The sequence below is a fragment of the Amia ocellicauda genome, chromosome 3 (genome assembly GCF_036373705.1).
Source record: "Amia ocellicauda isolate fAmiCal2 chromosome 3, fAmiCal2.hap1, whole genome shotgun sequence".
NCBI lineage: Eukaryota > Metazoa > Chordata > Actinopteri > Amiiformes > Amiidae > Amia > Amia ocellicauda.
This window is the reverse complement of record NC_089852.1, coordinates 30,323,789-30,342,367: the sequence shown is the minus strand read 5'-3', so window position 1 is coordinate 30,342,367 and position 18,579 is coordinate 30,323,789. Positions and strand designations below refer to the sequence as shown.

Sequence of the window (18,579 nt, the reverse complement as noted above, 5' to 3'; positions counted from 1 at the left end):
AGTATAAACTGGTTCTTCGATCTGTTTTTTCAATGATTATTTTTACTGTGGTTTCTGTGAGAATCGACTACAAATCTGTCTTCTTCGGTGTTCTTAGTCAGTGGTTCATGCCTGGTCCAGCTCTCCAACTCACACTGTGCTTCCCTATCCATTGCGGTGTTTGCAAACCAAAGAGACGGTGAGCAGAGCAAGCAGTCTGTTTTGTGTGCTGTAGCTCTGAGATTGAAATGGTTCTTGTGAGAGCAGGGATTGCGTAATTGGTTAATTAGAAAAACAGCTTGACTGTAAAAAAAAAAAAAAAAAAAAAAAAAAAAAAAAAAAGGGAGTGCGCTTACACCAAAGAAAAACATGGAATGGTGTGATTTATACCAGGGCTTTTAATAGTAACTTTATTGGTGTTTTTGTGCTCTGCTGAAACATGGTGTGAATTATTTCCGACACGTCACCTTCAGAGAATCTGGTTAACTCGTTCTCTCAGACCCAGCTCGTGTCTTGATGTTCGCAGTGCATGTTGGTCCTGCTTTCTTGTGGTTTGGAGCTGTTTTCAAACGAAAAATTAAATCCTTTAATACTGTGATAGTGGGTGTTGCAGAGAGGCTGCCGAGTGAACCTGGAGAAGTGGGCGAGATCTGTAGATCTTCCTCCTTATCTGATATTCTGGTGCTCCTATCAGCTATTGGCCTCGGTCTCTCTCCCCCTCCCTCTGGTCAACCTCTGCCCTTGGTGCCTCTCTCCTCCTCGGTCAGCTCCTTTGCTGAGTGTCGGTTTGTGTTGCAGGAGCGGCAGCGTCTCGAGACCATCCTCAGTCTGTGCTCAGAGCTGGGCCGGGCGGACCGGGAGCCGGCGGGCAGCGCTGTGGCCGACCTGCAGAAGATCAACAAGGAGCTGGAGAAGCTGCAGCTCTCCGACGAGGAGTCCGCGTCCTCGGACTCCGTCGCCGCCACCGCCTCCCTCGAGAACGGCTACCAGACCCGGCATCCGGCCCCCTACCAGGCCGGCCCTGGGGACGACCGCCTGCCCCCCACCCCTCCCTCCAAACACCACGGGCAGCCGGGACTAGGGTCGCAGTCCCCCTCTGTATCGCTGAGGGGCACCGGGTCCTCCCTGCACCTGCTCAGGAGTAACAAGGTGGGTGCCCTCTGTCTGCTGCTCTGCTGTTTTCCAGAAGATATCAGAGCACGACTTCACAACACTCTTGTGGGGATCGTATTTGCTATGTATATTTATAAACACACATATATAAACAGGAATCATGAGCGATGATGACACACAACGCTGAACCAGAAAATACAAATTTGAAAATCGTTCACTTTTCAGAGGGCGACTCCCAGGCCTCACTGTAAAAGCAGCTTTAAATATGAACCCAGCTTTGTCTCTCTCGGCCCAGACTCCCTCCTCGTTTCCAGCTGCTCTAATTGGATGGGCAGATGGAGAGGCAGAGGCAATGGAAACTTCTCTGACAGGAACAAAACCTTTAAACCACACAACCCAGCTGGGAATTGAGAGGGAGCTGAGCTGTGTGAAGTGAGCTGGAGGCTGTCAGGAAACAGTCGCATGGCTGCACCTCCTCCTCTTCTGCCTCTTCCTCCCTCTCACCATTACTGCTAATGTTCTACAACTTCCAGAACTCTTTTCTGTTTCTCAGTTTGTGCCGCAGGTAGCTGTCAGTCATTGCAGGTATACAAGTCATTATTATAAGGTCAGTTTGATGTACACATTCATGCACTGCATTGCCTACTTTGCCATATTGTGCCCGGTGGGATTGGGGGTCTTGGTGTGGGTGGGCTTTTGTGTGTGGGTCCAGGTGTGCAGTCAGACACCGGGCGCCCAGGGCTGATTGGCTGTGCTGTGGTCGCAGGGCTCGGAGTCGGCCGGGGACGAGCGGCGGAGGCAGGAGGTAACCCGTGTGGAGGAGGAGAGGTTCCAGGCGGTCCACAACCTGGAGGAGCTGGAGCAGAAGATCAAGGACCTGGACAACCAGATGGATGAATCCGTCAGAGAGGTCAGTCAGAGGGGTGGTCTGTCGGTCAGTGTGTGTCCTATGAGCAGGGCGTAGGGCAGACTGCCGCCGGAAGGGGAAGGGTGAGCGAAGGTCTGACTGGCCTCTGAGACGCATTAGAGTTTCATTTTGGATGGTAATCCATGACTGGAGATGTGGCGGGAGGCAGTGGAGTCCTGTTGGCACACACGCAAAAATAAATCAATTAAAAAAAAAACAGATTTTGGACAGACACTAGCCATCCTGGTTAAGCTGCATGTTTTCTCCAGTGTGTTTTCATTTTGATTTTTTATTTCCTGCAATTATGATGCACGATGTCTAGTGCCTGGCCTTCTCTTCGTAGCTGGGTAATGCCCTATGGGTTGTCCATTAGCGCCAGGGGTGCGCAGTACGTGTTCCCCAGGCAGTTCAGCACAGCGTGATGTGAGACCTGAGGGGCCTGTATAGCGTCCTGGAGCTACACTGTCACAACCCATGGGCAGTCCTCAGAAACGGGATGAAGCATCTTTACCATAGCTCTTACTGATCCCTGGCGCGAGGGCCCGCGATTTTCCAAACAGCACAGACAGCATAGGGACAGTTGTGAACATCGTTTTGAACACTGGGAATTCTGGGAATGGTCCTTTCAGTCTCAGAGTCCCAGTTGGCAGGACTAGACGTCTGCTTGAGGTCCTGCTCACTCTAATGCATCGTCCCTCTGTGTCTGCATGTGTGTGTGTGTCTGCACTGTAGATGGACATGGAGCGTGCGCTGCTGGAGGGCGAGCAGGATGCTGAGAGCACGCAGCTGCAGCACGAGAAGGAGGTGCTGGAGCAGCTCAACGAGAAGATCGCCGACCTCGAGAGGGACGTGGTGTCAGAGAAGTCCAAGGTAATGCAGGATGGGTGAGGGGAGGAGGAGGAGGATGTAAGGGGAGAGTGGGGTGGAGGGAAGATGGTCATTTCAGCAGAGGTTCTCTGTGAAGCACACACCTGTACTGTTTTGCTACTCTACATCAGTTTGTCACGTTGTAGGTGTCATTATCGTTCCCTGTTTGAGGAGGAACGGGTACAGTATGAAACCGTTGCCCATTCACCATGCTTTCTTTTTGGGTAGTGTTAAAATTCGACAATTTAAAAGCTAGGGTAGAAGGAAGTGGAGAGAGCCCTACGGAGGATGACAGGATGGGGAGCTGTGTGTCCTGCTTTGGACAGGACTGTGTGGACAGAGGATCACCTTTGACCTCTGATTCGCGCCTTAGCGGCTCTATATATGCCTTATAAAATGAAGTGTAAAAAAAAAGCAAAACCCTGTGCGCTTCTGAAAGGAATGTTAACATCCACTTTGGAGGCAGGAGGCTGGGTGTCTATTTTCAGGACGCTCGGTAGTAAATATAAGTCCCAGGCTGGACTGAAGTGGCACCTGTGTCTCCTGCCGGGGGGTTCGTGTTCAGGCCAGTTTCCGGCGTCTCTCGTTAACGCTGGCAGCTGTCCGACACAGGAGCCCCGGCGGCCATGCTGCTGCTGCCCCTGCCGTCACCACGGCAGGACAGGGAGGGAGGGGGGAGAGAGGGGAGAAGAATGTAAGAGGTCTGTGGGAACTTGTCTGAAACAAAACAACCAAAAAAAATAAATAAAGAAATACAGAATGAATTTTCACATTACATTGTTGCTGTCTATGGGAAAGTCAGTCAGTCGGTGTGTGTGGTGGTCAGAGCCGTCTGAACGTGCCCCTTTGTGTGCCCGAGATCTGGCCCAGACAGCTTCTCAGTTTCTGATCTGCCCTCCGGTGCGGTCCAGTCAGAGCTCGCTGTTTATAGCCGTGTGGTTCAGGACTCGCAGTGGCCATGCCAGGGAGCACGCTGGTCTTGAGAGGATCAAAAAGGTCTTCCACAGGATGCGTGTTTGTGATCGGCTGGGAGAGGACAGTGTTACCTGTTGGCCTGTCCGTCTGTCCATGTCTGGTGCTGGCCAGCGATATTCTTTGCTTTGACTGTTTGTACCCTGAGCTTCTTGGCCTGTATGTGCCCTTCCCTTCCCTGGCTGTCAGATCCTCCTCCTGCTGGAGCTTACTGCCTCTTCATCCCAGTCTCTGGTCCGTTTTCTCAGTGCGTTTGATTTGAAAGCATGAGTCGGCGTAGAGACAACTGAACTAATACAGCTAACTCCCATCTTCCCTGCCGCTGAAGCTTGCACTAATCAAGGACTCTCTTTCTCTTTTTTCCTGTGTTTTGTTTTTCTTTCTTTTTTCACCCTGCTTCATAGGAGAAAGCAAAGCTTGATGCTGAAAGGGAAAAAATAGAGAAGCTGCAGGAGCTTTATACTGAGCAGAAGACCCAGCTTGATAACTGTCCTGAGTCCATGAGGGAGCAATTGCAGCAGCAGCTGAGCAGGGTCAGTGGAGGGCAGGGAGCGGGGGTCACTCGGTGGCCGGGACACAGGGAGCAGGGGCTGGCCTGTTGCTAACCACAGCCTCCACCACAGCCACTGCGGGAGTACCACGAAGTGCGCACAGCCCTTTATCACACTGATTCCCTGACTTTAATTGTCGTGGATTAGCAAGAGGTGACTGGTAGCCATAAGCCTTCCAATCTGGTATGAAATCCACTTCCCATGCCGTGCCTCTGTGCCAGTTTGTGTGGATGAGGTGGAGAGGGAGGAGGGGAAGGACGCCGACTTTATCTAGAGGCGGATGAATGCTGACCAGGAATGTCAGGCTGCTGTCGGCCCCGGTGGGAGTGGGTGGGGGGACACTTACAAGATTGTGACGGCATCTCCATTTCCCCGCCCTGTATGCTTGTGGGGGTACTGTCGCTCACAGCCTGAGAGAGAGAGACAGAGACTGTAACCACCCCCTGCGTGTAGATTAATCTTGGGGGTTCCTGAGAAGAGGTGGCACACAGTGGCATCGTGGTGAAGCTCCTCCCCCTTCACCGGCACAGTCCTGGCACGCTGCTCCTCCTGATCACGCTGCTCCTTCTCTGCTTTGTCCTTTACACCCCCCCCTGCGGTGCCTTGTCTCTGTTAGTTCACTGCTTGCATGTTGTGCACTGGTCACGTTCAGGGGTTTGTCACAGGTCTTGGGCACGCCCCACGCTTCTACCCCCTGACAAAACAAAACGTACAGAAGGAAAAGGAATTCACAGTGCGCTGTTCTGAGTGTGTCTGACTCCACTGCTGATGCCTGGCACTTGCAGATCAGTTTTATTTGTTGAGGTTGTTGTTGAGAGAGTGATCACATTCATAATAAAAAATAGAAATGCACAATAATGATTATAAACAGTCCCTCTTGCAAAACAAAAATTAATCTTTGTAAAACTATAGAATAAGAACCTGCAGTGCTGCTGTGCTTTGCGCTGGGCTGGCCTGTGACATGGGCTGGGCTGCTGTGTCTCCGCAGGACGCCGACCTGCTGGAGGGGGAGACCAAGCGCTTTGAGGACCTGGAGTTTCAGCAGCTGGAGCGCGAGAGCCGGCAGGACGAGGAGAAGGAGACACAGACACAGCAGCTGCTGCGCGAGATGGCCGAGTACCAGCGCAGCACCGTCTCCAGGAAGGTACAGCAACCTGGACTGATCGACTGATGGATTTAAAATGATTTAGCGGATGCAGAGTGTCTGGGCGCATTCAGGAAGTGTCTTGATTTGTGTTTGTTTGGTTGGTCAGTGTGATCAAACCACAGCCTCACACTCATAGCCTCCTCCCTCTCGCTCTGTATCCTCCATGGCAGGAAAGGCTGTTGACACTGAAGAAGCAGGCCAACCAGATCAGCCAGCAGGCCCAGCGAGACAAGGAGAACTTCCTGAAGGAGAAGAACAACCTGCTGCTGATGCTGCAGAGGGTAGGTGGTTTTGTCTAGACTAGGCCTACAGCTGAGGTGTAGCAACAGAATGGGTCTTGATTTTCTCTCTCCTGTGTCTTGCTAAAGATGACGCGACATTCCAATCGGCCCTTTAGTTCAGCTGAATATTCTGTTAGATCAATTTAAGGATTCAATTAAGCAATTGAGATCTGTTGCAACAAAAACTAGCATGGCAGTGGGTATACCAGAATGTTTGGGAATTAGACATACCTGTCATGGAAATAAAATATATTGTTTTTGTTTTTGTGCCTTCCCTTTTTTAAGGAGTTTTCATTCCTTCTGTTTTGCAGGAAAAAGAAAATCTTGAACATCTGGAGAAGAGATACACGGAACTGACAGGGGGGCGGGGCTTCCCAGTGAGCCCTGTCAGTATGAAGGAGGTACGATCAGCGGCACGCCTAGGCCAACCCAGCATCACAGTCACATCATTGCCAGATTTCGAGCTTCAGCTTTTTATTAGTTTTTTCTGCTGGAGCCCTGGGTGTGATTTTCCAGTGAGATTGCCCTGACCTCTGACCTCTGTACAGTGTGGCGGCCGCGCCAGCTCAAAGGGACCCTGTTGTCGTCTGCTTTTTATTCCCACTGAACTCTGTTACTCCACTCAAACCTCAATCTGCCCAATCAGTTTGTGTGAGAGTATTTTACAGCTGAGAGCAATTCAAAAGGTCTGTGGTAACAAAGGTCAGCAGGGTAACAGAGCTGAGCTGGGTAATGAAAAACCGACAGATGCACTCCTCCAAGTCTGGGCTCAGAGGCCCCTGCAGGCAAGCAAAGCCAGCTGCAGCTCTTGCTTATAATGTGCCTGCTGGCTTTCTGTGGTGAATGAGGCTGACGGTGATGTCATCTGTCTGCTTCGTGCCATAGTGGAGTTGGGGCAGTGTGGACGGGGACTGGGGGGGGTTGGTTAATCTTTCTGCATTCAAGCCGAGTTCTGGCAGCTGGAGGTCATCAGGAAATGCCAGACTTTCCCTCGTTGTAGCCTCTGCTGGTTGCCTTTAGGTGCACCCAGCTGACCATTACTCAACAGAGGTTCTGGATCAATGTTAATTGTGAAATGACACGCTGGTTGTGCCAAGATCCTACGCCTGGAAGTCCTGGAAGGTCTGACACCCGACGCCCCCCGTCTTGCACAGATCCGCTCATGGTGTTCCAGGAGTGTCGGTGTCGTGGCGGTGCCATCTCGCTGTCTGTCCACGTTGTCCGCCTGCGTCTCGCGGGTGTAGTCAGCGGTGGGCCCTCCCCGTAGCGATAGTGCTGAGCCATGGACACTTGTCTGTTTGTCCTGACAGCCGGGGGGTCTCTCTGTCTGCACTAGGGCTGCTCGGCGCTCGCAGATGTGTGTAGGGTTAATGCCTGTGGCGGCTCCCCCCGCCCCCTCCGGCCTCCGCTACCAGCTGACCTGCTGGCTCTGTCATCTCTCTTTTCTTCACTTCCCCTTAAGAGAGCCAAGGTATTGCAAATCAGCATGACACACCAACTGCCTGCCTGCCTGACACACACCCCAACTGCCTGCCTACCTGCCTGTCTACATGACACACTGTGCCTTGTTCTTTATAATGTCAGTCTTTTCTATTTCCTCAGCTTGTGTGCTTCTCCTCTGACTCTCCTGCCTGCTTCCTCCCTCCCAGGGCTATGTCACAGTCAGTGAAATCAATGAGCTCTATGGGGAGGTGGTGTCCGCACCCCCGCCCTGTCAGCCCCCTCCCGAAGCTCCCTCCCCAGAGTCTAGTCCAGAGGAAGCCATTCAGATGCAGTCCCCACAGACACCAGAGGAAGAGGTGTGTGAGTGTGTGTCTGTGTGCGGGAGATGGCAGTGTCTGTGTCCCAAGTCTGTTTATGAAAGGGGGCCAGCCAGCATCGCGCTCCAGCCCATGAGCAGCTGAGAGCAGAAGTCTTTCAAAAGGGAAACGAGGAGAAATTGATTATTGGTTCAGGGTAGACATCTGACTTCTCATTGCGTTTCCCCTTTTGTGTTTCTTGCCAGTTACACAACAATGTCTTTCTGCATTTCCTGCAACTCTTTAACTTCAGTATGGGAGTCTGTCTTTTTCTGTTCAGTTTCCCACCTCTCTCTCTCTTGTTCCCTCCCTTTCTCTCTCTCTCTCTCTCTCTCTCTCCCTCCCCTTTTCTCAAAGCTGTCTCGCTCCTCTCCCGTGTCCTGTGGGAAGGGCTCCCCTCTCTCCCCCTCTCCGACACCTGCTCGTCCAGTCCCCAAGCCCCCCTCTGTACACTGGCCCGAGGTGATGGTGACCTATGTTGACCCTTCACCTTTGCCTGAAACTCCTCCTCCTCTGCCAGCCAAAAAGCACCGCCGCCACAGGCAGGTAAAGAGCGGCCCCGCACTGGGCCGAGTCTGCCCCGCGTCTGCGTGACTGCCCGGTGCACCGTGCTCCCGTAGGGGCCCTCCTGCAGCTCTGTTGCTTTGTTGGTGATCTCTGTGTGCGCATGGCACTGTGTCTGAGTCAGCCTGTATCGATGGGCATTTGTTTCTTCGAGGTGGAATCTGTCTTGACTTTTTTTACAACAGGTGCCATGGAGCGGGCTGAGAGGGTGTGCGTGTAAGTGCCTCCCCTTAGCATTCTGGTGACTTTTGCACCCGTCTTTTTTTTTATAGCATTTCCGAAACCTGGAGGAGAGGAAGAAGTCCGGCAAGGAGGGGACGCACCTGAGCGACACCCTGCCCAGGAAGAAGAGCTCCCCTGCAGTGTCTGCCCACTTCAGCAGCTCCACGCTGGGCCGCAGCATCACGCCCAAGGTGGGTGTGAGCCACTGGCATCACAGGGCCTCTGTCCAAGTGTCTCTATCTGTGTCTCTGACTTCGTGTCTCTGTCCGCAGTCTCACCTGCCGCTGGCACAGAGCTCCAGCTGTGGCAGTGTCCTTCCGCGGAGCCTCGCCGTGTCACCCAAGGACTCCCTGGACTCTCGCCGGCTGCACAAAGGTGAGTCTCAGCGCACGGCCAGGGAGATTGCTTGCATAACTTTGCTCAGGTTTTTCCATCTTCATCTTGTCTAAGCGCCTGGTTTAGACAAGGTTACTCCCGCACCCTAAATCACCCTCCTTCTTTCTCCCCTCTCCCCTCGCAGCAGGGAAGTCAAAGAAAGGTAGGATGTCCTGTGTGCTGACAAATCCCTGCAGAGAACTGGCAGAAGCGGCTGTAGACCAATATATGATAAACACCCCCCCCCTAGTCTTCACCACTCCCAGGGTACCTTTATGCCCACTGGGAGATGGGAGACTCCCATCTGGGCTAGACACTGGTCCATCCCACCTATGTTTGGAGATCACCAACCCCCACCCCCCACTCAATCGGGGTCTCTGTCTTCAGTGCTCTTCAGGTTCTTCCAGTTGTCTGTGGTTGTGATGAATGCGTGTTTTGGGGTGGTGGATAATGGCTCTGGGGTTCTGCTCTGAGCGGCCGCCTGCCTGTATCTGAGGGCTGCAGGACATGAGGCTGACAGGCCCAGCTGTCCATGTCTGCTGGATGAGTCCTGGTCCCTGTGACACCCTTTTCACAATCATGCCATAGATTGTCCAGCTCTGTGGGACTCGCATTTTACAGTGGGTTGCAAGGGTTTCAGGTAGAGAGTTCGTGTTTCACAGGTTTCACAAGTATACTGGAGCTCAGAATATACTAGTCGTTTCGTTTTTTTTCGATTCCCCCCTGATGTTCAGCAGCTTGAGTCGGGCCATTTCATTCACAGCTCTAGAACGATTCGCCTACCAAAGAGTAGCGGTGCTGAAAATCATATTTAAACTGCCTGGTGTGTGACACGGCAGGGACTTGGTGATGCTCCTGAGGTACCAATGAGTGAGACCATGTGTGTTCGGGACCGGAACTGGGCAGCACGGCTTGTGTGAGGAGAGGGAACCTAGCATGCAAAGAGATGCCCAGTCACAGTACTTAGTGATATCGCACACAGGAGACCAATGTATATATGCATGTATTTATCACGAACATAAAAACAGAGTTTAGGGTTAGACCGGAATGAAACCCACTGTGCTGCTTGCATTAGTGGCTGTTTTGTTTTGTTGTTCTTTCCAATGGGGTTTAATTTATTTTGCTTAATTTGCTGTATTTTACAACCTGCCCTTAGGAGCAACAGCACATTCCAAGGCACCCCCTAAGAAAGGTAATTGCCAGCAGGTAACGGTGTGCCCAGCTTGCTGCTCTGTCCCCTCGCTGTGCTGCTGTCTGGCCCGTGAGCTGCCAGCGCCTCTCACACACGGGGAGCTGCCTGGCCTGGCACAAAACCTGCCAGAGCAGCACAGCGCAGTCTGAGAATTGGCCCCTGTGTCTGGTGTAACAGCTGCACACTCGCAGCCTGGTCCACTGACTGCTGCTTCTGATGGGACATTTGAGCCTGTGTGTTTGTCTAATTTAAAAGTAAGCAAATACACGTTATATTTAATTATTTAATTAAAGTAGTTATTTCATTCTTGTGACACCTTGTTACTCTCAAACACACACACACACACTGAGTACCCGTCTGTACGGGGAGTACAGTTACAGTGACGCATATTGCAAAATTAAAAATGAAAATGTGTGTCCCGACATCAGATCCCCCGTGTTCAGTGTGCACGGGCAGTACCGCCCTGACATGTGCGTATCTATTAGGGGACCCTGCGGGCGTGTGAAAGCGCATGATAAGGGGCTGAGTGCTGCCGGAGCATGAATCCCAGCCCCTACCATCCCATCCCTAATCTGTCCCCATCCCCGTCCCGCAGGGCAAGCTCTCTGTGCGGTGGTGTCTGTGTATTCTGAGGCTCTCCGATTTCTAACCTAGTGTTTCAAACGTGTGTGTGTGTGTGTGTGTGTGTGTTACGCTGTCGTGCTCCGGTTGTCATTTTCATTTTGCATCTCTTCAAGAGGCCCCAGACCCCTAGCCATTGTGTGATTAACCCTGAGATGTAGTGTGCTTTCCCTTTGAACCCCTTCCTTGCCCCCTGTAATTAGCCCCTTTATTTTTTGGGTCCCTGGGGAGGGGTCTGGGCTGTGGGGCGGCCACTCTGATGGCCTGATATGATCTCTATCGGGCTCCTTCCTCTGTCTCGCGTTGCGCCGGAGGCAGGAGGGTTGTGGCCAGAGGATGCAGTGATGCGAGGGCAGAGCTCGGCCCTGTGGCATTGCATCCTCAGTGGCTCTGCACTGCGGAGGGGCAGCATGCGTCTCGCATCTCGTCCTCGGGAAGCCGGCGTGTTTTACAGCATGTGCAGCAGGAGCCTCATTATGGTGCTTTGAACCCAGGTAACCCTGCAGGTGTTTCTCACTCACTCCGCATGCGGTCTCCTGCCCCAGCTGCGTGTTTTCTACCTGAGTAATGGAGTAACCGAGGGGGGGGGGGTAGGGTCTGGGAGACAGAAATATTACCTTGTGTTGTTTTTTTGCCCCCTCTATTCTTTCCATAAGGGCATAATCACGACCATATGAGCGAGGAGCAGCGGCAGAGACTGACTGAGCTGTGCAGCAGAACGGCATCCGAGTCGAATGTGTATCTGGATTCTTTCCACTATGCTGACAATGGATATAAGGAGCACGCCTACGACACGCTGAGCATCGACAGCTCGGACAGCATGGAGACCAGCATCTCGGCCTGCTCCCCGGACAACATCTCCAGGTAACACCCCCCGTTTATTGGCGGCGTTTTGAGTCCAGGGGTGGAGGAGTGAGAGGGAGAGAGATGGGGCGTTTGAGATAAACGGACCGGAATGCCTTCCTGTGTTGTGTGGTGTAGGTACGGTGGCTTTCATGTGACACGGGTTTATGTCCAGGCAGTCATGTGTGGAGGGCAGGAGAGGTGTGGTGTGGGAGTGGGCTCTAAGCACGATCCAACAAGTCCAGCACGATCCTGGTTGTGTGTTTATATGTATTCTCTTTAAAACTCTTTTAAAACTGAAATATGCAAATTCTCTGAGTGGCAGGAGTGTGGAGGACGGTGTTTGGCCCGAGTGGTCTTGGGGATTAAAACTATAAATACAACCGTAAGAGTGGGAGGCAAGTAGCGGTGTGGAGCTGGGATTTTGGGTCCGACCACAGCTCTGATGTTTACATAGGTTTTTTTGTATCCGGAGAAAGAAAAAAGCTCTGACTGGGTATTGTTCTGATTACCAGGACAGATGAAATCAGTGGGATTACGAGGGAAGGGTTCCTCGGCACAGGATAAGACTGAGATCAGATCAGATCTCCGCTTGTGGCTTGGCCTCAGTGTCAGGGGGCAGGGGGGGCAGGGGGAGGGAGCAGCCTCTCTGGGAAGTTAAATATAGAGTTACCATCCACAGGGTGAGAGGGATTGGATTTCAGCAGACCCCCCCCCCGCCCCCATCCAAGTCCTGCGGGAAAAGAGCCGTTTGTTGCCGCAGCTGGAACAAGGACGGCGTTGTTTTTGTTGGTTTGTGTCCGTTTCCTCGGCAGTCGTGCTGCTGGGGGTCACTGGCTGGCAGGGCGCGCTCGGGTTGTGTGGGTGTCCTTGTCGGCGGGCGCGGGGTCAGTCCTGTCCTGGACCCCGATGGACAGCTGTCTCTCAGGGGGAGGGCTGCTCCGGCTGCCCAGCGCCACCCCTCCCTGTCTGTTTGGGTAACTATACCAGCCTGGGCACTGCGGGCAGGATGGCAGGACCATGAGAGAGCAGCAGGGGGTCTGTCGGAGTGGATTTGGCCAGTTTTTATTTAGTTTTTATTACTTTGTGCTTGACCTCATGTTCCCATGCGCTGCAGGGGACTCTGCGTCTCTACAGCCCGTCCGAATACATTTGAATGCAGTCAGTTTGTATGGTTTCCGACCCCTAGCCCTGCTCTCGGTGCTGAGGGGGCGTTGGTGTGCAGTCTCGGGTGACACTGGCCTCTGAGGGGCAGCTGTGCCAGGCCAGAGAAGGTGGCAAGGTGTACAATACCAACCCAGAAATGAAGGTCTCTGAGTTCAGGTTTTTTGTGAGGAATAATTCCTGCATTGAGCCGCATTCCCAGTGTAGCTGGAGAGTTGTTTTCTGTGGTGATATTCACAATGGGCTGTAAACTTCGCTGTTTTATTATTAATAACTCGAAGCAGGAGGGAAAGACATCTTGAGTGGCGGCACATTTCTGGGAAAGCGCTTTGATGCTTTGGGTTTACAGCCCAATATGAGCCTCCCGCTCCAGGAAAACAACAAGCGGCTCTCATCGGCTTTGTATTTATTTTTGCTGTGTTGTGTTTATTTCTTTTTAACTGCATGTTTGTGGTATTAAGGGGAGGTGCAGCAGGAGAGAACTCATGTTTTGTGTTATGGGGAGGGGGAGGGGTGGCAGGGATTGTTTGTGTTGGGAGTGTGGGGGGGTGCCGGCGTTGTCATTCTCCTCTCTTTTCTCCAGGTGTTTCTTTTGATGTTTAAATTGGAACCGGATGACTCTGGCTGTCAGCAGTGCAGGATAGGAATTTCGCATCAGCTAATCTCTCCCAGGCTCGCGTGCCTTATTGTTTCCTTGTGTGTGTGTGGAGCCTCACTGGGCCTCTCTGGGCTGCCAGGGTAGGGCATCACCATGAACAATCGACCTCCAGGCCTGGAGAGAGCGTGGCTACTGCCTCACATTAGGTCTCAACACAGACCTTTACTGACGCATGACCTTTGTGCTTAATAAGGAGGGTCGGCCGTCATGACGTGTGATAAAAAAAAAACGAAAATATATGGGTTTGATTTGATTTTCGTGCTGATTTTGAAGACTGTCGTGGCAAAGAGCAGTAGTTTGTGAACGAAAACCCTGCAACTTCACCTGTAACAATCTCCATCCCTTCTCTTTCCTCCCTCTCTCTCCCTGCAGTGCCAGCACCTCCAATGTGGCCAAGCTGGAGGAGATGGAGCGGCTGCTGAGAGAAGCCCAGGCGGAGAAAAATCGCCTACTAGAGAGCAGGGTAAGGGCAGACCCGTGTGCCAGCGGTGCCTCGCACTCGCCCTCCCGCCCGCGCACTCACACATGCACACATCCACACACACCTTCCAAAGTCACAGCACACATTCACAAACCACAAACAGGACAGGTTATTGCCCAAGTGTGTGTCGGCAAGATCTTGGGGCCCAAAAAAAACTGTCAAATTTAATTAAATAAAAAATGGAGGGAGTAAGAGCTTCAGCCACAGCCTCAATGTGGTGTGGTGCCCCCCCACCAGGAGCGGGAGATGGAGGCGCGGAGACAGGCTCTGGAGGAGGAGCGGAGGCGGCGGGAGGACCTGGAGAAGAGGCTGCAGGAGGAGACCAGTCGGCGGCAGAAGCTGATCGAGAGGGAGGTCAAACTGCGAGAGAAACAGAGGGCACAGGTGAGGCCCCCAGCCCCCCAGCATTGTCAGGAGGAGTGTTTACCATGTGCATAAAAATAATAATAATGACTAGGAAGTTGACTTGTTTAGTTTATTTTTGTCCTTTTTATAGTAACGTTTACAGAATTTCACGCCAGCTCCTGATGTCCAGTGTCTTTCTCTGTCCCGTCCCCCAGTCTCGACCCCTGACGCGCTACCTCCCAGTGAGGAAGGACGACTTCGACCTGCGCAGCCACATCGAGTCGGCCGGTCACAACACCGAGACCTGCTGCCACGTGTGCCTCACCGAGAAGACCTGCCGCGGCTTCCTGGTCAAGATGGGCGGCAAGATCAAGACGTGGAAGAAGCGCTGGTTCGTCTTCGACAGGAGCCGGAGGACGCTGTCGTACTTCGCAGGTTGGCGGCTTTCAATTTTCAAACCCCCTGCCGTGTTTTTGAGTCCCGAGGGGTTAACAGTTACCTCACACACACGGGGATAAGAAATCACCTGCCAAAGTGGTACTTTGTAAATGTGTATTTATCATCGTGATGCTGCCGGTGTCTGGGAGGATATTGTGATCATGTAACGTGGCGTTGATCTCCTGAAAATCTTGGCACAGGCTCATGTCCTGGTTTGTCTTTTTGTTACAGATAAGCATGAGGCGAAGCTGAAAGGGGTGATATATTTCCAGGCCATTGAGGAAGTGTACTACGATCATTTAAAGAACGCGCACAAGGTGAACGCGAGAGCGTCTGTGTGTCCGTGTGTACGTATGAGATTCTGCCTGCCAGTGCATCGCTGTGGTGCAGCTGCTGCCCCCTGCTGGTCTGACTCTGCGTTCTCCCTTGCAGAGCCCGAACCCCTCGCTGACGTTCAGCGTGAAGACCCACGACCGCGTGTACTACATGGTGGCCCCCTCGCCCGAGGCCATGAGGATCTGGATGGACGTCATCGTGACCGGCGCCGAGGGGTACACCCAGTTCATGGTGTAGCCAAGGGGCGAGCAGGGCAGCCGACAACAATGACGACAACGACAACCTTTCGGCAAGAACTGCGCCAGCCAGGGCTCCCACCAGGCCCAGACAGACTCGGACCCGGGCCCTGTGCACCGGTGTCCTTCCATAAGAGATAACGGGTACACTCAGCCAGTCAGCCTGTCCTCTGTTTTTACTTTTTATATTATCTTATTTGTATTTTTGTATTATTATTTCCATGCATTTATAAAAGCAGCAGGGGAAAAACAACCAAAAAACAAGACAAATCCCACCCACTTTTCCGTCAGGGGGGAGTCTAAGTCATATGCAATAGAAAACACCTAGAGCTCCTCCCACCCTCGCACCCCGGCTCGCCGGGTGGGGTCTCTGGAAGCCCGTAGCCCTGGGGAGAGTGAGGACAGCAGCCAGAATGGACGGCCCTCGAGGTTTGCCACCCAGGAGCTAGTGCCACCGTCGGAGCCTCTGCCTTTGCTGCAGGAGTTGCTCTGCCTGGACCAGCTGAGCAGTGCGACCAAGCAACCATCATCATCATCTTCATAGTCATCTTCACCTTTACTGTGCCTTATCGCTACCTGCCAGGCCGATTCAATCCGGCATGTCAGTGACTTCCCATGGCCGGGGTTTTGAGCTGATCAATCCGAGGAATAATCCGGACCTGAGAGGAAATGTCATTGACGTTTCATCCGAGAAGTGTCACTGAGTCCCCAGCCCTGTGTGTGTTCACTTCCTGTGTCACCATGTGCTTGCGTTTCAGAAAACATTTTGACAGATGTTGCTCAGGAACAATTGAGAAAAAAGGAGAGGCAGCCAATAATCACACCTGAACCCGCAAAGCATCCTTTAACACGAACTTCAAAAACTGAACGTCCAGAGAGAGAGAGAGATTCAGGATCATGCCACAGCTGCGCATTTTAACCAAAGATATGTCGTATGTGTCGTAACGCAGAGTGCTCAGTCAGGTGACTCCGCCCCTCTGAGGACACAGTTTTTGGGGGGGGTGTGTGTGTGTGAGCTGGGTGCGGTGGGGTGGGGTGCTAACTAACAAGATACTGATACGGTACTTCGAAGCCTTCCCTGCCCAGTGTCGGAGGTGTTCAGTGCTTAGAGGTATTGGGCCTGGCGCAGGAATGCCGTAATGGCACCGGTGATCAGAGCAGGTGTCCCACCGTGACCTCGGGCAGGTCCAGACCCGAACCCCGGCTCTGTGCCGTTCCATAGGGCTCGCACTATATTTTTATACGTCAAGCATATCATTCGTTAAACCATTATTAACCAGATTGTATCTAAAGTGCTAGCTGAATGTTTTTAAATCCTTTTTTTGTATGTATTTTAAGAAAAAAGTATATATATTTTATTAATCGCATTCATTCTTGCTTGCATTTATCTATATAAAGCTTTAAACCCTTGTGAATGGCATTACTCACAGGAAGTGCCTTCTTCTGTTAAACATGGGGTGTCAAGCTCCCATCTAGGGGCTTGTGGTGTCTGAGGTTTGTCCCAGCCCAGCTATCGGCAGCTCCATAGTTAAAGCAGCAACGGGATGGGCTTCCCACTTCTCTCCGGGACTCCACAGTGGTGAGGGGACACTATCTTGTGTAAGTCACCGTATTTGATGTTGATACAATTTAATTGGGGGAAATCTTAAATGAGCCCAGCTGAGAAAATCACAGCATTTACAGAGTGATTGAGAGCTCCTGTGGGAACAAACACCAGCAGACATTGCGGCCCCCAGGACTGGAGTCGGCCCCCTGCGTTGGCCCCTGTGCGCGCTGTTTTTGTGGCTGTGGCTACTGTGGCGGTGCGGCGGGAGGGTTGGTAACCTCGGTGGCAATGCTGCCATCACACCAATTTAGCCGACATCCTTCCAGTCACTTTTGTTTGTCGTTCTCCCATGACCTTTTGTCAGCAAGCTTAGAAGGTAGGTGTGTGTCTGTGTGTGTGTGTGTGCGTGTGTGTGTGTGTGTTGCCAGTTTACATCTGGGTAGGTATGTTGTTTGCCCGGTGCTGTGTGTGAGACTGACACAGTTGCAGACCTTACCTCCCTGTCCATTATCAATGGGAACTGACCAGTTAATTTCAGCAATAATGAATAAGAATGATTGATAATTAACGGAATGGTCTGTGAGAAGTGTTGAGCACACTGCACCCAAACATTTTATTTCATGAATTTATGAAAAACATGAATCTCCTTCCAGTTCTAAATGAAAACAAATCCTCCTTGTGTCTGATGTATTGTGTTTTGTTTTATTTCAGTATTTATGCTATTGTTTATCTTGCATGCTTCGTTTATTTTTGCATACAAAGAAATAAAGCCGAATTTCATGGTCTTCCCCTGTGTCTGTGCTGCTGTGCCCGGTACACTACTGTCTGAATAACAGCATGGTGTGGAGCATATGTGTGGTATTGATTTTTTTGGTGCACTGTAACTGCAAGTAGACCCTTGGTGATACCCCCTTTGCCCCATTATCCTGCGACACTTTTAATGTCTGCAGTCCGACTCTCGTGTGGCTCTGTCTCCCTCTAGCGTGCATCGTTGAGAGTGCCAGAAAATGCACCTTCTGCACCTCAGTCTGTGATGGCCGGTCTCGTCTCACAAAAACAGCCTGTCTGATGATCCCCCTGTTAAACGACCCATTATCGAACCTAAGCAACCTGATATTGCTGTGTAGCTGTTTGTACCTGGGACAATATACTCTGGACCGAACCGTGACCATCTCTGTGATGTTGTTCCAGGAATAACATCCACTCTGCAAAATCAGCTTCGACCAGTCAGAGCCCTGAGTTGATATTAAAATCCCAAATGATCTTGTTTGACCTTTTATATGACCCCAGTCCCCTGTGAAACCTCGCATACACTGAGAAATTCAGACAACCAAGTGTATTCAGTTGTATACACTGACACTTCATGGGTACTTACATTCATCCTGGTTGGCATGTTGTTCTCTTTCGTTTATTTTGCGGAACTGTTTTTCTTAATGATGCATTTAAAAATAAAAGCTACAGTTTTGTAGTGTGAAATAACAAAGTCAATTTCAATGCAGCTGAATGGGGGTTATAAAGCGATGCGCTCCAGGGTGTCTCAGAGGGAGACACCATATCATATCACCAATCTTCCTCACCATAGCAGCCAGCACAGAGGCTGTATGTGAAGAGAGAAGTGCCCTTCATTGTGCTGGCAGCGTGTGGATGAAGAGAGGGATACGGCCTCTGGTAGGCTGTTGTGTTGTGGGTTTTAATGGTGGTGGCTTCATTCACACCCTGGCCTTTTCTATGCATTCAATTCTCTGAGGGGATCATGTAGAAGGACATTGGAAATTTCTCACCAAATCCCAGATCTGCTGACACAAATAATTTGGTCTTGGAGACTTGCAATAAAAATGTGGTTATATATAATCTATAACAGTGCAACTGTGACAGTACCTCTCAGTGCACTACAGTATAAATACAGCAGGGGTCTCCAGGTACATTGTTGGTTCACTTTCAT

At 51.6% G+C, this 18,579-nt stretch overlaps 1 protein-coding gene across 5 annotated transcripts in view; it reads left to right on the top strand.

Annotated features, from left to right (window-relative positions):
• Nucleotides 1-17,422, top strand: part of phldb2b (pleckstrin homology-like domain, family B, member 2b) — a 39,908-nt gene extending 22,486 nt beyond the window's left edge. For 3 of the 5 annotated variants that reach the window (XM_066699000.1, XM_066699001.1, XM_066699004.1), the window contains 16 exons: nucleotides 778-1,128; nucleotides 1,859-2,002; nucleotides 2,732-2,869; nucleotides 4,243-4,371; nucleotides 5,378-5,533; nucleotides 5,707-5,817; nucleotides 6,129-6,218; nucleotides 7,467-7,616; nucleotides 8,453-8,593; nucleotides 8,675-8,777; nucleotides 11,247-11,454; nucleotides 13,628-13,718; nucleotides 13,974-14,120; nucleotides 14,297-14,516; nucleotides 14,751-14,836; nucleotides 14,952-17,422. In XM_066699000.1, coding sequence (XP_066555097.1) covers nucleotides 778-1,128; nucleotides 1,859-2,002; nucleotides 2,732-2,869; nucleotides 4,243-4,371; nucleotides 5,378-5,533; nucleotides 5,707-5,817; nucleotides 6,129-6,218; nucleotides 7,467-7,616; nucleotides 8,453-8,593; nucleotides 8,675-8,777; nucleotides 11,247-11,454; nucleotides 13,628-13,718; nucleotides 13,974-14,120; nucleotides 14,297-14,516; nucleotides 14,751-14,836; nucleotides 14,952-15,092 — 2,406 coding nt within the window. In that variant the 3' untranslated portion in view covers nucleotides 15,093-17,422. The remainder of the gene's footprint in view (nucleotides 1-777; nucleotides 1,129-1,858; nucleotides 2,003-2,731; nucleotides 2,870-4,242; nucleotides 4,372-5,377; nucleotides 5,534-5,706; nucleotides 5,818-6,128; nucleotides 6,219-7,466; nucleotides 7,617-8,452; nucleotides 8,594-8,674; nucleotides 8,778-11,246; nucleotides 11,455-13,627; nucleotides 13,719-13,973; nucleotides 14,121-14,296; nucleotides 14,517-14,750; nucleotides 14,837-14,951) is intronic. The other 2 variants (XM_066699002.1, XM_066699003.1) reach the window with 2 other exon arrangements.
• The last annotated feature ends 1,157 nt before the right edge of the window (nucleotides 17,423-18,579 follow it).